The sequence below is a fragment of the Papio anubis genome, chromosome X, assembly GCF_008728515.1.
Source record: "Papio anubis isolate 15944 chromosome X, Panubis1.0, whole genome shotgun sequence".
Classification (NCBI taxonomy): domain Eukaryota; kingdom Metazoa; phylum Chordata; class Mammalia; order Primates; family Cercopithecidae; genus Papio; species Papio anubis.
Window position 1 is genome coordinate 131961181 of NC_044996.1, and position 21502 is coordinate 131982682.

A 21502-nucleotide genomic window follows, 5' to 3' on the forward strand; every position below is an offset into this window, starting at 1 on the left:
TTTCCATTTCAAGTACTTTTATTTGTCTGAACATTTAGTTTACCAAATTCCAATATAAATAAAAACTACACACATATACACAAACCCCCAAAGCAAAACATAAACACTGACTTGAACTAATCAAATTTGGTTTTTATGTGCTGTGCTCTTTCGTAACCACTGAATAGTTTTTCAGATCATTCCAAGTCATATGAAACCACACTTTGTGAAACTTTTAAGTTTTAGATGCCCTTGCAAGTTAAGAACTAAACATGTTTCATCACAAAAAGCAGCCCTGGGAAGACACGGGGAGAAAGTATATCAAAATAGATTTCACACTTGATGGCATTGAACCGACTCTTCCAAATTATTTGAAAATACGACCATATTTTACTTTTATGCATGTTTTGGAGAATTCTGTCAGGCAGGTAAAGTGTATATAGTTAGGCCTTCAGAGCTCCAACAAAGGAAGAGAGTTAGGAGAAAAGAATTGGTGAAAAAGTGAAATGTGTAGGTTTGTAGAGACCGCCAAAGTAAACTTTTTAAAACTATAAAACAATGAACATTCTATGAGTTTTTTAAGGAAAAAAAATCAGCCATAATCACATAGAAGGCTTGTCGTATTCAAACAATTATGTAAACTGGTTAAACACTGTTTGCAAAGGCCTCAAAGAAGTAATTTAGTCTTCAATTCATTTATTAGATAAATGCCTGCCTGTTTCTACATTCAAAGGCTAAGGTGATGGGCTTCCTCTGACAGACTAATGACTATTAATGTCCATCTCAAGGACACTTGTCCTTGAGAACATGAAGACTCCTGACATCAGAAACTAAACATCCTAGAGTTTATATATCCCCGAAAACCTGTTCACAGGGAAAACAAACAAACAAAAACAAAAACAACAAAAAAACAACTCCTTCAACTAAGCAAGAGGGTTCCAAACAAAATTCTAACTGTGGGATGAGTTCCAGGGTGACTTTTGTGGTTGAAGGGAGACCTGTAAATGGGAAAAGAGAGGGGAAAAGAATGAAGATCTAGTCACCCAGTGTTGGAGTCTAAACACATTCTTCATTTCATCCCCAACCTCCAGGAATACATTTCTCAGAAGTCGATATTGAGCCAGTCTCAGTGAGTCTGGAGGAAGAAAATCCAGGATCTGTCTGAATTGGTACTATTTATGGTTGTGTCACTTGGGCATGTCACCACACCTCTGTGGACCTGTTTCCTCATTCATGAAGTGCCTGGAATAACACTCTTGTCTTAGAGCTGTACAAAGGATCAAATGAGAGCCTATTTCTGAGTAGTTCTCAACTCTGACTGCATCTTAAAATAACTTGAGGAATGAAAAAAGAAATGTTGATGCCTGAGTCCCATCTCGTAGGTTCCAACTGAATTGTTCTAGGGTGGGGTCTCAGCACCAGTGGGTTTTCAAAGCTTCCCAGATGACTCTAATATGCAGCCACTGCTGAGAGCCACAGGCCTACTGCTAAAGCAGCTCTTCTCAAACTATCCCATCCTGGAAGATTACCTGGGGATCCTGCTAAAATGCAGATTCGGATTCAACAGTGTGAGGCCTGGGATGCATTTCCCACAGGCTCCCAGTTTATGCTGGGCTGTTCTCACCCACACTCTGTCTACAGTAAGGTATTAAATGGCCACAAGGCACAATATAAATTCATCAAAATACAAAGTCATCCACTCCCTCTCCCCAAACTGTAACTTTTAGGGATGATGGTATCAGCTTCAGGAACGACTTTCTTTCCTCCTTCTTCTGTTTTAGAGAGTAGTGTGTACAAGATTTTTAAAAGCACAGAAGGGTTGTACAAATAAAAGGTATCAATCACTCAGGTTATCTGTTAAGAGAACACTCATTTACAGTTAAAAGCACACCCACTTGCTGTGGTACCACTGCTCCCCACATTCGTTACAAATTACATAAGTCATCATTTGTTCATCTGGGTTTGAATTCCGCACCCAGCTGGGAAGGAAAAGTGTTCCTCTGTCAATTACAGTGACTTTGCAATTGTATTTCTCACAGCGTCTGCATTTTATTTTATTTGTCTGTGTGCCATCAATTACTTGGGGAAGGTAATGTTCCTGGATACAAGATTCTGTGTAGGAGGCTCTCAACTGCTTCAGTTCCTTGTTTGCCATCTCCATGACAGTCATTTCAGCAAATTCTCGTGGAGACATGGTACCAGAGAGCAAGTTTTGTTGTAAGTGAGAATTTTTGGGGTTCTTCAAATTGGCAACTTTGCTTCTGATGCAAGTTTTATATTTTTTGATATTCTTTGAATAAAGGGTAAAAACATGCTCTTCAATTTCTCTTGCAAAGTTTTGCCACAAATCAGCTTTGGGTTGATCTGCGGAAGAACTAGTTAAAGCTGCGTAAAGAAGCTCTATGCATTTAGTTCTCATGGGTGTTGTGGGATCCAGCAACTCACTCAATCTCTTACCAGTGGATTCAGGGCCACCATCCCCAAAATGCTCTTTCTTAGGTTTCAATTGAATGGCTCTATTTTCAGGCACAATCATTTCACTGAGTTTTGCAACATCTTGGGAAGATAGAGAATTCGAGCTGCAGATGCCCAGTGTCTCATCCTGACTTGGGTCATGAGAAGGTCCTGAATTTTCTTCATTACCCCTCACAGGAAATAATTTAGGGCTGTTCCTCGCTTTGGAGTGAGTCTCTTTATAAACAGCTTTCCACTTTGATAGCAAGCACTTGGCTTTGTTTTTCAAAGACACAGAGGGGCAGTTTTTGAGGACTCTGTATACAGCTCTCACCACATCTGTCTCCTGGAGATGTTCCTTAGTCACATAAATTGTTTCTAGCTCAGTAAGGTGGTTGCCAAGATCCTCAAAATTCCTTTTGGACATCAGTTGCTCAATAAGGGAGGCTCTGGCAGCTATCTGGTTCTTGTCAGACATCTTTACAGCTGCAAAGAAAAAAGAGGTTTCAGTTTTCTTAAGTTTGCCTTTGCTAGTCGCAGCTTCTGGATACAAAAATAGCAGTTTCTGTCAGTAACCTAGGCAATGTTTTCTGAAGGAGTCATGTAATATAAATGTATGTGACATACTAGAAAATGGAGTCTTTAAGGTGGTATGGTTTACTCTCAAGAGTTTAATTCCTACTAATGAAAAATAAACAAACAGTATTGCAGAGCCTCTACATAACATCTGCTTAAGAGGCTCGCCAGGGGATCTGCTATAGCTTTTCCATCTCCAATTTTACAAATCAATGATCTTTCTAGAGTAGTCAATCCATTTGGGTGGAATCCGGTGGTCATGCTGGAGATGAAATCATGCCAGTGTCAGCATCAATATGGCAATGCTGAACAGTGCTAGACAATTTTTCCCCAGAGTCAGCTATATAATTGAACTACTTGCTCATTTCATAATCTTTAAAGTGGTACTCTTCTGAATATAAAAGAGTAAGAAACAAGACAGAAAGGGTTTGCTAATGTCTCAAGCAATCTAAAGAAACCATGAGACAGCACAGGTTGAAAAGCAGCTAGAGCTACGTCTGCGGGTCCCAAAAGCCAACAGGCTACACTGTGCTGCCTCAGGAGTCTCCTGAACAAGGGAAAGGTTCAGACTTAATGATCCAGATGATTTATGACTTTAGACTAACTGGTTCCTACATTTTGGTTTTGTTAATTTTTTAAAAACTTTTAAGCGTAAAAAGTTGCTCAATGATTATGTCTGTGTGAATCTCATCCTAGGCAGGCAAACGTTTACTTTATCTAAGCAGTCTACCTTTTCCTCTCCACATAATGTACATAATCTTGTCTATATAATACCCTTGGATCTATATTTATCTGTCTGGTCTAGATGTGAACATAAGCATCTTGATGGCAGGGACTGTGTCTTTTCAAAAATCCATGGGCTCTGTTTTATAGCACTTGATGTTAAATAATCACCACTGAACATACACAGGCTAAGAACACTGAAGTGTTTAGAGAATTCATGCAATCTTCCCAGACACCATCTGACAAGTGACATAAAACATAATGACCTTTTAGTAATTCTACTTCCATAACTTTACTTTAAGGAAATGAGGGATGTGGAGACTGCATATGTAAGAATTTTTTTCTAAGGAGAAATTGGAAGGACCTCAAATGGTTAAATGGAGAATGGTTAAAAATATGGCACACTCCTTAGATACAATAATATAACCATTTAAAAATCATGTATTTAGATATTTAATGACATGGAAAAATGGTCATAAAGTTAGGTGAAAAACAATCAAGATGTAAAACTATATAAAAGATTAAACAGTTATCATATGGGCTGGGCGTGGTGGCTCACACCTGTAATCCCAGCACTTTGGGAGGCTAAGGCGGGCATATCACGAGGTCAGGAGATTGAGGACATCCTGGCTAACATGGTGAAACCCCATCTCTACTAAAAATACAAAAAATTAGCTGGCAGTGGTGGCAGGCACCTGTAGTCCCAGCTACTTGGGAGGTTGAAGCAGGAGAATGGCATGAACCTGGGAGGCAGAGTTTGCAGTGAGCCAAGATCATGCCACTGTACTCCAGCCTGGGCGACACAGCAAGACTCCGTCTAAAAAAATAAAATAAAATAAATAAATAAACCAGTTATCATGACCCAGCAGATCCAAGAGAAATGGAAACATATGTCCACGCAAAAACTTGTACACAAATGTTCATAGCAGCATTATTCACAATAGCCAAAAATGGGAAATAATCGAAATGTCCATCAACTGATGAATGGATAAATAAAATGTGATTTATCCACACAACAGAATATTATTCTGCCATGAAAAGGAATGAAGTATTGATACAGGTTACAACATGGATGAACCTTGAAAACATTATGCTAAGCGGAAGAAGCCAGACAGAAAACACCACATATTGCATGATTTTATTTACATGAAATGTCCAAAACAGGCAAATCTATAGAGACAGAAAATAGATTAGTTGTTGACTAGGTAGGGTGGGGCAGAAGGGCAGCAGGGTGAAGAAGGAGGAGCAGCTGATAAAGTTCAGGGATTTTCTTGGGGAGTGGTGGCACAAATAAATCTTCTAAAAGTTGATTTATTTGTGGTTATGGGTTATACAACTGAGTATACTAAAAAACGCTGAATTACACACTTTAGGTGAATTGTATGATGTGTGAACTACATCTGAATAAAGGTGTTATTTAAAAATAGAATCTGATCCAAATTTTATTTAAGAATTACATGTGAAAAGACTGAAAAGAGTTACACAAAATTTTAAAGAGGGGCATTTTCTGAATGGCAAGATTTTAGGTAATTTTCATTTGTTCTTTTCCTCTTCTGTATTTTCTGTGATGAGCGTGTATTGTTTTCATAATCAGAAAAGTTATTGGTCTAATGTAATTTCATGATAAACTACATACATTTAAGATATACCTACTGAAAAATGGTATGAGCAATGAATCAATCACCTTCTACCTACTTTCCCTCTGGAATGAGAATGTACTTAACACTACTGAACTGTATACTTAAAAGGGCTTAAGACAGGCTGGCCGTGGTGGCTCACACCTGCAATCCCGGCACTTTGGGAGGCCAAGGCGAGTGGATCATGAGGTCAAGAGATCGAGTCCATCCTGGCCAACACAGTGAAATCTCATCTCTACTAAAAATACAAAAAGTTAGCTGGGCGTGGTGGTGCACGCCTGTAGTCCCAGCTACTTGGAAGGCTGCGGCAGGAGAATTGCTTGAACTCGGGAGGCGGAGGTTGCAGTAAGCTGAGATTGTGCACTGCACTCCAACCTGGTGACAGAGCAAGACTCTGTCAAAAAAAAAAAGCTAGGGGGGGGGAGCTTAAGACAGTTAATTTTATGTTTTGTATATTTTATCACAATTAAAAATTTTTAAAGAAATATAAAGGTCAATAAAAGAACATATAAAATGAAGAGCAAAGTGCTTTGGTTGTTTATACATAAATACATTAACTTCTATAGATTTACTCATTTTGCCGGTAAGACAAATTACTGCTTTCACTCCACTGAAACCCCAAAGCTATAATTACAATTCCCTTTAAGAATCACCTTGAAACTCAGTCAGACCTTCAGTTGAGAAATTCTGAACTGAGTCAAATATTGCTTAACTTCCTTTTGGGCGCTGTAGGCCCATCTCTTATTAACCATCTTTCTCAATGCCTAGCAAACCTCCCTCCCTGATTTCTTCAATAGTAATGCATATAGAATACAGGCACATTGAATGTTTCTTCTTTGTTAGGAAACTTTTCAACGAGTTGGGGAGGGCTCAAGTATATTGAACAGCTTGAAACTTTATCACTGTGACACAACTGCGTGACTTCAAGATCTGAAGCAGCCAATTCTGAGAGAAATGTTCACCAATAGCAGGTGTGAATACTTTTATTTTTCTGTGCTGTCTTGCCTGTTGTTCATTGAGAGTTTGATTCTTGGCAAGACCTTTTTTACTGTTTGCAGTCTTTAAAAGTGGAATTTTAAAAAGGCAAAAAAGAATTATCCTTTAAGTACTGGTTCACAATAATTAGGAAAATTACGTAAGATCCTGAATTGATGGCCCTTTGTGAAACTAACTTTAAAACAAAACAAAACTGACTGCCCCAGGTTTTCTACATTCCAGCTCCCTCTGGTGGTTAAAAATATAGGACTCAGAATCTTGGTTATCTAAAGGTACTTAACTCTTAATATTTGGGGATAAAGTTTGAGGGGAGATGCACCTGTTTGAGATGCAGTAATCGATTTCTGAGACAATTATGAATGCTTATCTGAATGCAAAGCCACAGGTGATATAGCCACTCTTGAGACGATATTCACATTTCAGAGGGAAGGTGGATAGGTGATTGATTCATTGCTCTTACCATTTTTCAGTAGGTATATCTCAAATGTGTAGTTTATCATGAAATTATATTAGACGAATAACTTTTCTGATTATGAAAACAATGCATGCTTATCACAGAAACTACAGAAAAGAGTAAAAGAACGAATGAAAATTACTTAAAATCTTACCATTCAGAAAATGCCCCTCTTTAAAATTTTGGGTATTATCTTCAGTCTTTTCGTATGTAATTCTTTTTTTTTTTTTGAGACTCAGTCTTGCTCTGTCGCCCAGGCTGGAGTGCAGTGGCACGATCTCGGCTCACTGCAAGCTCCACCTCCTGGGTTCACGCCATTCTCCTGCCTCAGCCTACAGGTGCCCGCCACCACGCCCAGCTAATTTTTTGTATTTTTAGTAGAGACAGGGTTTCATCATGTTGGCCAGGCTGATCTCAAACTCCTGACCTCAGGTGATCCACCTGCCTTGGCCTCCCAAAGTGCCGGGATTACAGGCATGTGCCACCATGCCTGGCCTGTGTACAAGTTTTTGCATGGACATATGTTTTCATTATCTTGAATCTGCTGGTTTATATAACTCTGTTTAATCTTTTATATAGTTTTACATATTGATTTTTTTTTTTCACTTAGCTTTAGGACTATTTTTCCACATCATTAAATATTCTCTAAAAACATGATTTTTAAATGGCTATGTTATTGGATCATCCTAGGAGTTTGCGATAGTTTTGAACCATTCTCCTATTTGAGGGCCTTCCAGTTTCTCCTCTAAGTTTGAAGAAAATTCTTACATATGTGGTCTCCACATCTCTCATTTCCTTAAAGTGAATTCACAGAAGTAGAATTACTAGACCAGGCACAGTGGCTCACGCCTGTAATCCCAGCACTTTGGGAGGCCGAGACGGGTGGATCACAAGGTCAGGAGATCGACCATCCTGACTAACACACGGTGAAACCCTGTCTCGGCCTAAAAAATACAAAAAAAAAAAAAAAGGCCGGGCGTGGTAGCGGGTGCCTGTAGTCCCAGCTACTTGGGAGGCTGAGGCAGGAGAATGGTGTGAACTGCGGGAGGCTGAGGCTTGCAGTGAGCCAAGATCGCCACTGCATCCAGCCTGGGGCAAATGTAGAGCCGAGACTCACCTCACAAAAAAAAAAAAAAAAGAAAAGAAGTAGAATTACTAAAAAGGTCATTATGTTTTATGTCACTTGTCAGATGGTGTCTGGGAAGATTGCAAGAATTCTCTCTGTAATCACTTCAGTGTTCTTAGCCTGTGCATGTTCAGTGATGATTATTTAATATCAAGTGCTATAAAACAGAGCCCATGGATTTTTGAAAAGACACAGTCCCTGCCACCAAGATGCTTACGTCCAGCATGCTTTTCATCCTCCCAAACTGAAAACTCTGCACCCATTAAACAACTCCTCATTTTTTCCTCCCTCCAGTCTCTGGCAATCACCACTCAACTTTCTGTCTCTATGGATGAGACTACTCTAGGTACTTCATGTGAGTGGAATCACACAGTATTTCTCTTTTTGTGACTTGCTTATTTCACTTAGCATAATGTCCTCAAGGTTCATCCATGTTGTAGTGTGTGTCAGAACTTCCTTCCTTTTTAAGAATGAATAATATTCCATTGTCTATATATAACACATTTTGTTTATCCATTCAAATGTCGATGGATACTTGGGTTACCTCTAGCTTTTGGCTATTGTGAATAACACTGCTGTGAGCACTGGTATACCAATCTCTCTTTGAGACCCTGCTTTCAATTCTTCTGAGTATATACTCAAAAATGGAATTGCTGGATTATATGGTAATTCTAGTTTTAATTTTTTGAGGACCCACTATATTGTTTTCCATTCCCTTCCACATTTTTAATAGCATTTAAATCCAGTCAAACTTTCTAGTCCTCTGTGGGACCATCATGTGGATATAAAGGATTTATTGCCCTAGGATGGTATAACGTGGAAGCCATTGAGATATAAAATTCTGACAATTGCTATAAAAAGACAAAGTAAGGCATATGTCCAGCTTAGTTCTACATAGTTCATTCAATAAATATATATTAGGGATAGAGTATGTGCTAGATGCTGAGCCTAAACAGTCTCTGCCTTGAAGGAGCTGATAGCCTAGTGGAAGGAATACTGACAAGAAACTGGCCAGTTACAACACATGTGGTATTTCAACATGGACAGACACTGGCTGCTAGAGAAAACACACACAGGGTGGTACCAAACCCTATCTGGGCTCTCCATCATCTGGACAGCTACAATTTGCTTCTTCACTGCCTTCACTCTACTTCTGGCACTCACAAGGCCCAACTGTGAGTCTGCCACTTTGTTAGAGGGATCATCCTCTAGTACAGATCTCAGCAAGATATTCCCTCATTTTCCTGCTTAAAGCCCTTCAGAGGTTTCCCCTTGCTTTCATGATGGAGCCAAAGCTTCTTGGCCAGTGGCAAAAAGAGCCGTAGCAGGCCTCCCTCTTGACTACTCTCAACCACTGATGGGCACAGCTCTGTGCCTTTGCTCAAGCAGCATCCTGAGCCTGGCTGATCTCCCACCATTAGTGGTTCTCAACCCTGATTGCACATTAGAATCATCTGGGGGAAATTAAACAACAAAAAACAAAAACAAACAATGGCAGGGCCTCACTCCAGATAGGATGAATTAGGATCTCTGAGGGTAGGGCCTGCACACTGGCTCAGCTCTCCAGGGTGACTCTGATTTAAACCACACACAGGCATACAACCCTCCTCCACACCCCAGCAGGACCTCCCAGTTAGGCTGCCATCAGCCCCAAAGACAGCTCTGGTTCTGCTCCTGGACTGAATGCAGACAACTCTGACTTTGGCTTTTTCTAGATGAGTCTCATTCAGTCAGAAAAGATTTGAAACACCTACTGTGAACAATGCAGCTGACAACCTTCTCCACAAATTACACATGACAACTGTAATATTTTAAATGTCATAATGTACACAATCCCTGATACTCACCCCCTCACTTACCTCTTCACAGTGGAAGGCAACATATATTTATTGAGCAACTCTCTGGGACATACACTCTCCTGTCATCTCAATCCTCACAATATTCCTGAAATACAGATAATGGCTTATTTTCATCTTACAGGTGAGGAAACCTGCTAAAAACAGTAAATAATTTGCATGGTTTTTTTTCAGGGTGTTCATCACATTTAAAAAACGTTTTTACTGCCTTCCCCACAAGACCATAAGAGAAGATCCACATGTTTTATTCACCTATACACACCTAGCAAACACCCAGCCAGTGCTTACTATTACTTAACACATTTTTGTTGTTGTTAAATGAGTGATGAGCATCCAGGATGCTCTCTCTCTTCTCTGCTTGTGAGCTTCATTTCTTTTCACTACACACCAGCTTGCTTGTACTCATTGCACCTAAGCCCAGTGCTCCTCGGCTTCTTCCGCAGGAGACCAAGTCCATCTCGATTCTAGTTCAAAAAAATAATTCAAAAAATTCTAGTTCAAATACATCTTGTTAAAAAAACAAAACAAAACAACAACCACCACCAGAACCATGGTGCCCACTGTGGGCTAATCAAATGGATTTGAGGGGTCAAAACATTTGCATAAAGAAGGTCAAGCAGGTCCAGTTCCCAGAAATGAGGGGTGCTGAGCAAGTTGGATAAGTTTCCTGACCATTCTGTGCCTCAATTTCCTCATCTACAAAATGGGAGAAATCCAACATCCTAGGATTAATGAGAATTAAATGAAAGTCTTGATAAAGTGCTTTGAACTATGGCTGTCACACAGTAAGTGTGAATAACAGGATGTGAGTCTACAATTAAAAGGCTTAAAAATATCTACCAAACCAGGCATTGTTCTAGAGCAGGGGGTCAGCACACTTTTTCTGTTAAAGATCAGAAGGTACATATTTTAGGCTTTGTAGGCCATACAATCTCTATGGACTACTCAACTCTGTTGCTCTTGTAGCAGCAACAGCAGATACAGAAAATAACATAAATGGATAGGCATGATCTTGTTCTGGTAACACTTGTTTACAAAAACAGGCAGGCTAGATTTGGCTGCAGGTCATAGTTTGTTGACCCTTTTCTAGAGCAGGGCTGTGCAACATAAATATAACATGTAAACCACAAATATGATTTAAAATTTTCCAGTAGTCATGTTAAAAAATAAAAATTGAAATTATACATTTTATTTAACCCAGTATATCCAGAATAGTCATCTCAACACGTGATTAATATAAACAAATTGAGATAGTTTACATTCTTTTTCATGCTAATTTTCCAAACTTCACTGTCTTACACTTATAGCACATCTCAATTCGGACAAGCCACATTTCAAGTGCTCAAGCCTTATGTAACTAATGGCTATCATTATTGGACACCACGGTTCTAGAACTGATGCTAATATGGATAATGCTTAGATGCATACCTATACCAAAAAGTTTATACAGTGCCAGGAAAAGTAGGCACGAAATATGGTATTGGATCCATATAAAAACTTATAAAGATTAGCTAATATTATAGTAAGCAAGGTGCACACATCTGCACAAAAATGGCCTAAACCCTGAGAAGAACGAGAGGAAAGTTCTGGAAACAATGTTTCCAGAATTTGGTAAAAAGTCAATAATAACCTAGATCTGTTCAGATCTTTAGATCTCTTTAAAGCCTAAAGAGAAAGTGTAACTTTCTAGCCCTAACCCACTTACAGCTCCCCAGCTTCACAGACAGCCCCGCCCTCTATGGAGAGAAATGATGCCAAATGTTGGCAGTGGTGTAGCGGTTACTGAACTGCCACTCAGTACTGCGCTAGGGCCCTTTCCCTTAATGGTGACCCCTAGTAAAGGTGCAGCGAGAGGAAGAGACCAGCCCAACAGCCCGGTCTAACCCGGGTTCGAGTTCCGGTGGGTGGGGTCGAGCAACATGCAAAGCCTGCCGCTAATCATCTTGGGATGACGGCCCGGCACCCAGCACACAAGCAGCTGCAGTCCCGAGGGTTCAGCCCACTCTGGCGACCTCGGCAGTCGGAGAGGAAGGGGCGGGGGTGCGAGCACCTTTGGACCTACGCCGCCCAGGGCGCACCGGAAAGCCGCCGCGAGCCGGGGTGGGCTTCCGCTGGAAACAAGGGCTCGCCTTTCTGCGGGACACAGGCCCTGGCAAACCTGAAGCATGACTCACCGAAAAGCGCAGGCGCAGTTCCGGAGCTTTCAGCCGCCCAGCGTCCACGGAGAACTTCCGGTCACCGGGACTGGGACAACTTCAAGGCTTAGCCAATCCAAGCCCACAGGCTGGCGCACGTGGGCCTGGGACCTAGCGCATGCGCACTAGGGAAATGGCGCATGCGTAGAGCGAACGGCGGCGGCCGTGGGACTGGGCTCGCGCGGCTTCCTGGAGGAGGAGCTATGGCCCCGCCCCTGGCCCGAGAGAAAGAAACTGCACTTTCGTTTTTTAGCAGCAAAGGTTGTTGACGTACTTTACAACTTATCTGTTCTGCTTCTACTCAGGACAGTCAAGACAGTGTTCAGCTAGATGTTCACATAGCCGTAGACATAAATGTGAATCTATTTAACGCAGTAATTAATTCAAAAAGTGTTTTTAACATCCTAGCATGCAACAGTTGATATGAAAGTAGTAAATGTTAATCGAGTGGTCATGTGCATCCTGGACTTCTCATCTGTGCACATTCTCATTCTTTGCCTGCAAAAGGCCAGTAAAAGCACAGTGATGGTTGAACGAATGTGACAGCCTCCTATGCTGATGCGTTACTCCAAAGTAATTTGGGGAAAGGTTCAGGGAAGCAGATTATCCAATCCAATACTCTGGACTGGGTGCTGGCAGAAAGGGCGATTGTATGATTAAGTATCATAATAAATCTTACCTAAAAGAAGGGGAGACAAGACCAGTGACTCATTAACTTACCTAAAAGGAGGGGAGACAAGACCAGTAACTCATTAACTGGGATAGGGGATGTTTGGTCATTTTTGTGGTTTGGACAATGTTTATGTTTTTTCAGCATTCCCACGTGATTACAAAGGAGTCTTGTTTTTGTCTTGATCCATCCGGTCAATGAGTGGCCACGTCTGATGGTGTTCTGTGAAGTATTTATGTTCCACAGAGCACCAAGGCCCAGCTGTGACTGCCGGGTCAGCTCAGAGCTTTCAGGGGTTACTTTTATCTTGCTGTCTATTACAGGGCTAAAATGTTTGCCATTGTAAATTGTAATGCAATTTTCACTTAAGAATTATATAATACCTTGTTGAAGAAAAAATTATTTGGCTGGGCGTGGTGGCTCACGCCTGTAACCCCAGCACTTTGGGAGGCTGAGGCAGGCGGATCACAAGGTCAGGAGCTCAAGACCATCCTGGCTAACACGGTGAAACCCCGTCTCTACTAAAAATACAAAATTAGCCGGCATGGGTGGCACGTACTGTAATCCCAGCTGCTTGGGAGGCTGAGGCAGAGAATCGCTTGAACCCAGGAAAGCGAGGTTGCAGTGAGCTGAGATCGCGGCCCTGCACTCCAGCCTAGCTTATTGTGAGCAAGACTTCCCTTTGTCTAAAAAAAAAAAGAAAAGAAAAGAAAAGAAAATTATTTAATGACACTTGTCACTTGTTAAAGCATGGTAAGGAAGACTTTATTCAGGACCATCGAGGTAGACATAGGGACCACTGCAACAGGGTCTTGCAGTGGGGAAGAGAGATTGGGCTCAACTTCAAATGTGGCATGGAAAAGTGAGAATTTATAGCCAAGGAGTAAGGTAGGGAGGTCAGTGAATGGACCTCCCTGACCTTTGCTGTAGAAATTTCTGGCCGAGTTCATCTGGAATGAATCTAGGGCTGCCAATGGATTCTAAAGAGGTTGCTGAAAAGTTGGTTCTTTTGGGCAATTTAAAAATGGAATACTTATAAAAGTACTCACGTCTGTGATAATTTATCATGCATAGTTTTCAGGCCTTTGTTTTAAAATCATCTTTCAGCTGCTTCAATACTCTGGAATTCTCTTTGATAAATTTCCCTTAGTGCAGCGGAAACCTCTTTTCAATCCTTATTAAGTCTCTGAGTGGCAATATATTAACAGATATTCTGAGCTCATGCAGACAGCCCTTTCCTGCGAATTCCCAAGGAAGAGAGGCAAAATCCTTTATGGGCCTTCTCCAGAGGCTAATGTTACACATTGCTGAGGGAACAGTTACAGATGTTTTCCATGGAATGAGGTCAGAGAAACTGCCTCTTTCTGGGTTCTGAGGTGCCGGCCGGTGTTCATTTCCTGATAAAACACCAGGACCAGACACTGGGCTTAACTGGGGATGTTCTTATAAGTCACAGTATGGAAGGCATAGGATTAAAACAATGAACAGTTCCCTTGAAATCTCAGGAGTTACAGAATATTAGGAAATAGAACAAAAAGTCACACATTATAGAAACAGAAACCTTATGTTTAAGTTCTGCAACATATTTCTCAGACTTATGCAGGTGAAATGACAGAGAAGCAGCAAACATGGTATCTCCAGTGAATATCCCCAGAGGCTCCCAGAAGAGCTAGTTCCATGGGTCAGGCAGTGCCTGGCTGGTGGGCCACAGACTGCTTAAACCAACCTAATACCTCTTTTGTTCTTTGGAGGTGCCCACTTTGGAGATCTTTTGGAGGACCCTCCCTTTGCTGGTAGCCTCTTCTTACCCATTCCATGGTTCAGATGCTGTACCCTCTGGTTGACTGCCGGCTCCTGCTTTTGGTAGTACATCCCACACAAACTTTTTCTGTCAGGTTACCTCACTTGCAGGCCTCTTGGTCAGGGTCCTTCCAAGACAGCCTAGGCCCAGCTGCTTGCTTGATGTGTACTTAGCCCATGGGAACAACCCAGTGGCTCTGCTCCCCACCCAGCCCTGGAAGCAGGGCTGTTCCCTCTGCAGCCCTTCTCGTCATCTTTACAGTCGGTCTTAGGTAGCTCTAGCTGGCTTCTCGCCTATTCATTGTTTTTTTTTGTTTTTTGTTTGTTTGTTTGTTTGTTTTTTTGGAGAGTTAGACACCATTCTACAACAGGGGCACCTGTCCATCTCTCTGAGTGGTTCTGTCAAAGTCCCCCTCACTTGCCTTGGAGTGGGGTGGGAAGGAAGCTTCCAGAACTGTAACAACCCTCTTTCACTCTTGCCTTCTCCTGTACATAAGCTGAAGAGTGGCAAGGGGGCTCACCATTTAGTAAGCCCTGGGTAAATGGTCTAACATCTGTCATTAGAACCAGGAGACACTTAACATTGTGCTCACCTTTGGGGCCTTGGACAAAACTCTGAGTCAGGAAATATCCCATGTAACATCTTCTTGTACCTGTAGTAATCTCCAGATCAGTTCCATACCTCTTATTCTCCTTTTCTGTATCATTTGTCCATTTTGCTAATTTCTCTAGAAGGTATGTTATTCTACTATAGATTTATGGCAATATATTTAGTGGAGAAATGATGAAGGACCAGAAAGTCTGGCTTCAGTCACCTCTTGGTTGATATGGTATGGCTATGTCCCCACCCAAATCTCATCTTGAATTGTAGTTCCTATAAGGCCTATGTGTTGTGGGAGGCACCTGGTGGGAGGTAACTGATTCATAGGAGCAGTTACCCCCATGCTGTTCTTGTGATAGTGAGTTCTCATTAGATCTGATGATTTTATAAGGGGTGTTTCCCCTTTTGCCCTGTACTTCTCCTTGCTTTCACCATGTGAAGAAGGATATGTTTGCTTCCCTTTCCACCATGATTGTAAGTTTCCTGAGGCCTCCCCAACCCTGCAGAACTGTGAGTCAATTAAACCTATTTGCTTATTAAAATACCCCATCTCAGGTATTTCTTCAAAGCCGTGTGAGAACGTACTAATACATTGGTGCATATCATAAGAGGAAAATTCAGAGGCAGTGCAACAACATCTTTAGTATTTTGTTACTAAGGATTCTTCAAAATTCTCTTTAATCAGAAAAATATAGAACAATTACAAAATGAAATGGAACAAGGGGACACCAACTCTACTCAAAGACCTCTGCCTTCCTACACAGTTGCTATTTCCACTGCTATGAAGAAATCTGAACTGAGGCCTGTCATCTGGGGTTTTGTTCTGCCAGAGTGGCTTGTGACCAGGAGTAGTACAGTCTGGAGGTGATCCTGACATGTGGACTGCCCCATGAAATGCCTCACTTCATTTTGGTTTTCGAGTCTTTGTTTTAAAGGGAAGTTGTTTTGTAAGAGCAGTTCATCAGCATAGCGAGACATAAGCATTAAACATTGAAGCATTGGTCTGTGTTGCTTCCTTTATCTTTCGTTCTTGCACCACATGGCCTCATGGCTCGTTCTCATGGACTGACACTGTACACACCACCCACAGCTGTCCTTTCATGATGTGACCTGGCATGCTGCCAGGAGGGCCTATTCATCAACAGTGACAATGTAAAGGATAGCCATGTTCTCTTCTTAGTCTTCAGTGGGAGACACATTTGGCCAGAAGTATACCGTTCTGGTGCCTAAGAGAAGCGCTTTGCCATTTCAGCCTCATTTTCTCACAAAAACCTAATACATGGAGTCGCTGCACTATTTGGCTCATATCATAATTTTTTTAAAAAAAATTTTATTCGTTTATTTTTGAGACAGAATCTCACTCTGTCACCCAGGCTGGAGTGCAGTGGCGTGATCTTGGCTCACCGCAACCTCCGCCTCCTGGGTTCAAGTGATTCTCCTGCCTCAGCCTCTTGAGTAGCTGGGATTACAGGCATGTGCCACCACACCGGACTGATATTTTTGGTATTTTTAGTAGAGATGGGGTTTCACCATGTTGGCCAGGCTGGTCTGGAACCCCTGATCTCAAGTGATCCGCCTGTTTCGGCCTCCCAAAGTGCTGGGATTACAGGCATGAGCCACTGTGCCTGGCAATAATGTTTATATTAGTTGTTCTTCATTTCAAACCTTGAGTCAGACCCCACCTAGGTTTCTGGTTGCTGAGGAGAATGAAGGTGTCAACTCTTTTGTCGTTATGAGAGTAGATCTATTACACTGGTATGTGGCCTGGGATAATTACATGTACTCGATCTCAGATTTGCATGATGGGGTTCACATGGTGGACTTTGGTGAGTTTGGACCACCCAGCTTCGGCATACCTTCCAAACAGCCAATCAGGTGCTTATTCTGCCCTAGCCAGGTGGCAGCTCGATGACCCCAGCTGGCCCGATTGCACATCCTCCCTGGAATGTGAATTTTAAGCAGAATGATGTGGAGTCTAAACATGGTGAGAGATCATTAAGGTGAGGGTGGTGTCCTTATGAGACCATTCCTCCAATGGCTCTTTTCCCATAGTCCTGCTTCTAGCCCAGCGGCCCATTTCCAAAGCTGGCTGGCTGGTCTATCCCTCCACCTGTACATTCCTGCTATCCTTACTGTAACTTCCCTCTGCTGGGTCTGTTTTGGTGGCTTGCTAACAGTAAACACTAACTGACACTGCCTGTCTTAATATGGCAGTGTGATTTGAGGGACATCAGAAGAGAACCCCTGACCTTACCATGGAGCTGGAATTCCTTTCTTATTCATTCCTTTGGATGAAGACATTGGAAGCTGCTATTATAAAACAGCAACTATTACTTAGGAAAGGTTACACTTGAAGCTGTTTATTCGCCATGCGTGAGTTATATTGTAAGGATCGTCTCCCTTTAGTTGTCAGAGACCAATGGAATGGGACATAGGATAAGTAAATGTTGATGGGGAGAATTGGGAGGGAATGAAAGGTCTGCAAGATTGGATTCTTCGAGATCTTAAGGGTGACTGAATTGGAAGGTTCTGGGTACCCAGAAAGAAGTATGAGTTCAAAACACACCAGGGAGGAGAAGAAATAGAGCAAAGAGGGAGTAGGAGATCTTGGAAACAGCTCTGCAGTTTGCCTGGTCGCAGCCACAAGGGGGCACTGCTGGAACTCTGAGAGAAGATTCCAAAAACGTGATGCAAGTGGAAAGTGTTTGACATTCAGCAGGAGAGCTGGGTGAGGATAGCCTGGACTCATCCTAGGAGGAAAAAGACTTTTAAAAGAAGTAACAGGGATAGAAAAGGGAGACGTAGAAACTTCCATAACTGTCCAGAAAGACTAATAGATGTGGGGCAGGTGAGAGTTCCAGGCTCTTGAGCAGCAGGAATATTTCCTCAAGCTTCAGCCCCTGGGCCCGTTGAACTTCTTCTCCAGATTCCGATGCCATTCACCTCCAGCAGCCTGAATGGCAGGCCAGGAAACACCCACAACAAAAGTCATCCATGGCTGGATTATACCTGAGTCTGTGTAGCTTCAGTCACAACCTACCTGGCGCTGAGAGCTGTATTCACTCTAGGTGTCCCAAGTCATTCGGCACAATGTCAGACAGATGAGGTTCATCTTAAGGTGTAGGGGGAGTAATACTTTTACTTTTTGAAAGGAGTTCTTATTGAAGTATGACACATATATAGAAAAGTCAGTGTACAAATCATAAGTGTACTGCTTAATTTTCACAGTGAACATGCCCATTCAAAAAGCACCATGAAGCAAAATTACCAGCCCCCCAGAAATTCTCCCCTTGTGTTCCCTTCCAGCATCCCGCCCCCACCATGGGTAAAAGCATAAACAGAATCCCAACTTTACCACTATAGATTAATTTTGCCTGATTTTGAAACTTAAGTAAATGGAAGTGTACAGTATGTACTTTCTGACTTCTTTTGATCAATTACATATTTTTGAAATTCATCTGTGTTGCTGTGGGTAGCATTAAGCTTTTCATTCTCATGTCTTCATAGTCCTTTATTGAATGAATACACTACAGTGCATCCATTCTAACAATGGATATTATGGATATTTGGCTTGTTCCACTGGGACTAATACACATAGTGCTACTATTCATTTCTATTTTGGTCATAAATGATGACCAAAAATTTTAACCATAAATTGACAATGCCAAGTCTCTTGTATGATTTGTGTACCTGAAAAAGGCAATTTCAAATGTGTTTTGAGCAACATTGTCATTAAAATAAATATATAGGCCGTCAAATAAATTATTGAGAAGGAAAGGGTAATTAGCTCTTACCTAATGACATTCAGTACTCTTAGTGCTATAGAAAGTGTCCACAGAGTGGGGGAAACCAAATCAAACAGACAAATAAGACAACATAGAAATGTAAAATAATTTATGTGACACTACCAAATTGATTAAAGGTATACACAAGATAATTATTTTGGTCAAAAACATGCATATGTAACCCCTCTATCTTATGCATATGTAACCTTTCTATCTTAAGCCCACTGAGGGGCAGCTGTTTCTGGCCCCAGGCAGACTCACCACCACACCATACTACTGCCTCCCAAGATGTAAGTCTATTTATAAATCATTTTACAGATTTTTTTCATGTGCATATTAATACTAGAATTTTTTATGAAGCTTAGATATGACATTTAAAAATGCCAGATTTCTGAAAAGGTCAACCTAGAACCCCATCCTCCACATACAAAAAGGCCCCTTATTTGTATGTACAAAAATCCCAAAGTTCATATTACCTTACCATTCCTTGACCAGACAGAATGATGTGGCTGCATCTACACAACTCCAGGACAACACTTTGAATAGAGACAGAACACAGCTATTTGGTATCTGTAGTAACAGTCTGATGGAATTAAAGAGAAAAAAGGTTGAGTTCATTTACGTTGGTTTTTTAGATGTTGACCCAGTCTAAGTCTTTTTGACATTTTTAGAGGGCCTCAGACTTGTCAAAGGAGTTTTTTAAATCCCAATTAAAATCAATATACTGAGATAAATTCACCAACATTCAATAAAAGCCAGTTTTAAAAATAGAAACATGTCTAGCCACTACCTCTACCACCTATTCCTTCTTGGGGAGAAACTATCGGTGCTTTGGACTGTCAGGCTGATAGCTTTCCACCTTCCATGAGAACTGCATTTACCCGAAATTATGCTAAATAGTCATTATCCAATTTATCCTGTCAGGTTTCCAAAACACGTTAATTGTTCTAAGAGACAAGCCCATTTGACTCAAAAAACAAATAACCACTTTTAGAGGAAATTATCAAATTATAACATGTTCCAAAACTGTGATACTTCTCCCTCAAAACTTGGAATGATTTCACTCTATGTTTGTTTCTTTTGCAGAAATTAAATCATCTAACTGATATCTTATGGTCTGATTGGAACAGGATTTCAATAGCAGCCCTGGGAAAGTAAGTTCCAGAAAGTATACTTCTCTTCACTCAAGGAAAGGTAGCTGGGCCCGTATAGGGGAGAGTGTTATTTGCAATATTACGGATTTGTGAGAGGTCACCGTTCCTATCAAGTCTTTCTGTTGTCCCCTCATCTAATGAATTCTAGAAAGTGAAGAATCTATGTTGGGAAGTGATTCGCTATAGATCTGCCCATCTTACACGCATAAGCCCTGGCGGCCTTTGTTCTGAGCTATCTTTTCTTTTCTTTCTTTCTTTTTTTTTTTTTTTTTGTGAGACGGAGTCTCACTGTGTTGCCCAGGCTGGAGGTCAGTGGCGCGATCTCGGCTCACTGCAACCTCTGCCTCCCGGGTTCAAGCAATTCTCTGCCTTCCGGGTTCAAGCAGTTCTCTGCCTCAGCCTCCTGAGTAGCTGGGATTACAGGTACCAACCACCACACCCGGCTAATTTTTTTGTATTTTTAGTACAAACGGGGTTTCACCATCTTGGCCAGGCTGGTCTTGAACTCCTGACCTTGTGATCCACCCGGCTCAGCCTCCCAAAATGCTGGGATTACAGGCGTGAGCCATTGTGACCGGCCTCTTTTCAAGGATGTTTGTATAGTGAACAGTCTCAGGGAATAGGGATAGCATCTTCCTTTTGGAGGGCAGACTTTGTTCCCAACTAAGATGATAAAGGTATTGTCTCCTTCCAGGACAAAGTTTGGGAAGCATTTGCTCTCAGCCCTCTTATTAGACTGGGGTTTTCCCAAACTCAGGGCTCAGCTGTGTCACAAGCTGACTGTGTATGCTGCACTCTGTGGCCCAGGCTGGAGTGCAGTGGCGTGATCTTGGCTCACTGCAACCTCCACCTCCTGGGTTCAAGTGATTCTCCTGCCTCACCCTCCTGAGTAGTTGAGATTATAGGTGTGCACCATTACACCACACTAATTTTAGTATTTTTAGTAAAGTCGGGGTTTGACCATGTTGGCCAGGCTGGTCTCGAACTCCTGACCTCAAGTTACCTGCCTGCCTCAGCCTCCCAAAGTGCTGTGATTGCAGGCATGAGCCACCACGCCCGGCCGAGCTGTGTTTTTTTTTTTACCAATATCTGTGTTTTTTACCAGGACAGGACAACCTGCTACCTTGTAATTCAGATAAAACATCAGCCTTTTCACAGTTCTGACCTATGAAGACATCTCCAGGTAAAAAATATTCCATAGCCAGCCCACAAGTATTCTCTGCTTTCAAGGAAAAAGGAGAGTACAAAAAAATTCAGGCTCCTGGCCTGGCACGGTGGCTCATGCCTGTAATCCCAGCACTTTGGGAGGTCAAGGCGAGTGGATCACCTGAGGTCAGGAGTTTGAGACCAGCCTGACCAATATGGTGAAACCCCGTCTCTACTAAAAATGCAAAAATTAGCTGGCTATCGTGGCGTGCACCTGTAGTCCCAGTTACTCAGCAGGCTGAGACAGAACTGCTTGAACCCGGGAGGTGGAGGTTGCAGTGAACCGAGAT

General features: G+C 41.8%; 1 protein-coding gene across 10 annotated transcripts; it reads right to left on the reverse strand.

Annotated features, from left to right (window-relative positions):
- Window positions 1–12074, reverse strand: TCEANC (transcription elongation factor A N-terminal and central domain containing). Of its 10 annotated transcripts, none has more exons than XM_021932847.2 (4): window positions 11976–12074; window positions 10190–10265; window positions 9805–9889; window positions 1–2919 (listed from the first exon to the last, which is right to left on the reverse strand). In XM_021932847.2, exon 4 carries the CDS (start codon window positions 2909–2911, stop codon window positions 1859–1861), a length of 1053 nt encoding a protein of 350 aa, XP_021788539.1. In that variant the 5' UTR covers window positions 2912–2919; window positions 9805–9889; window positions 10190–10265; window positions 11976–12074; the 3' UTR covers window positions 1–1858. The 10 variants fall into 10 exon arrangements, 9 of the variants coding, with proteins under 9 accessions (XP_021788539.1, XP_021788540.1, XP_031516386.1 ...); XM_021932848.2 differs by lacking the exon at window positions 11976–12074 and adding an exon at window positions 11686–11809; XM_031660526.1 differs by having other exon boundaries at window positions 9805–10265; window positions 11976–12063.
- Between the last annotated feature and the right edge of the window lie 9428 nt (window positions 12075–21502).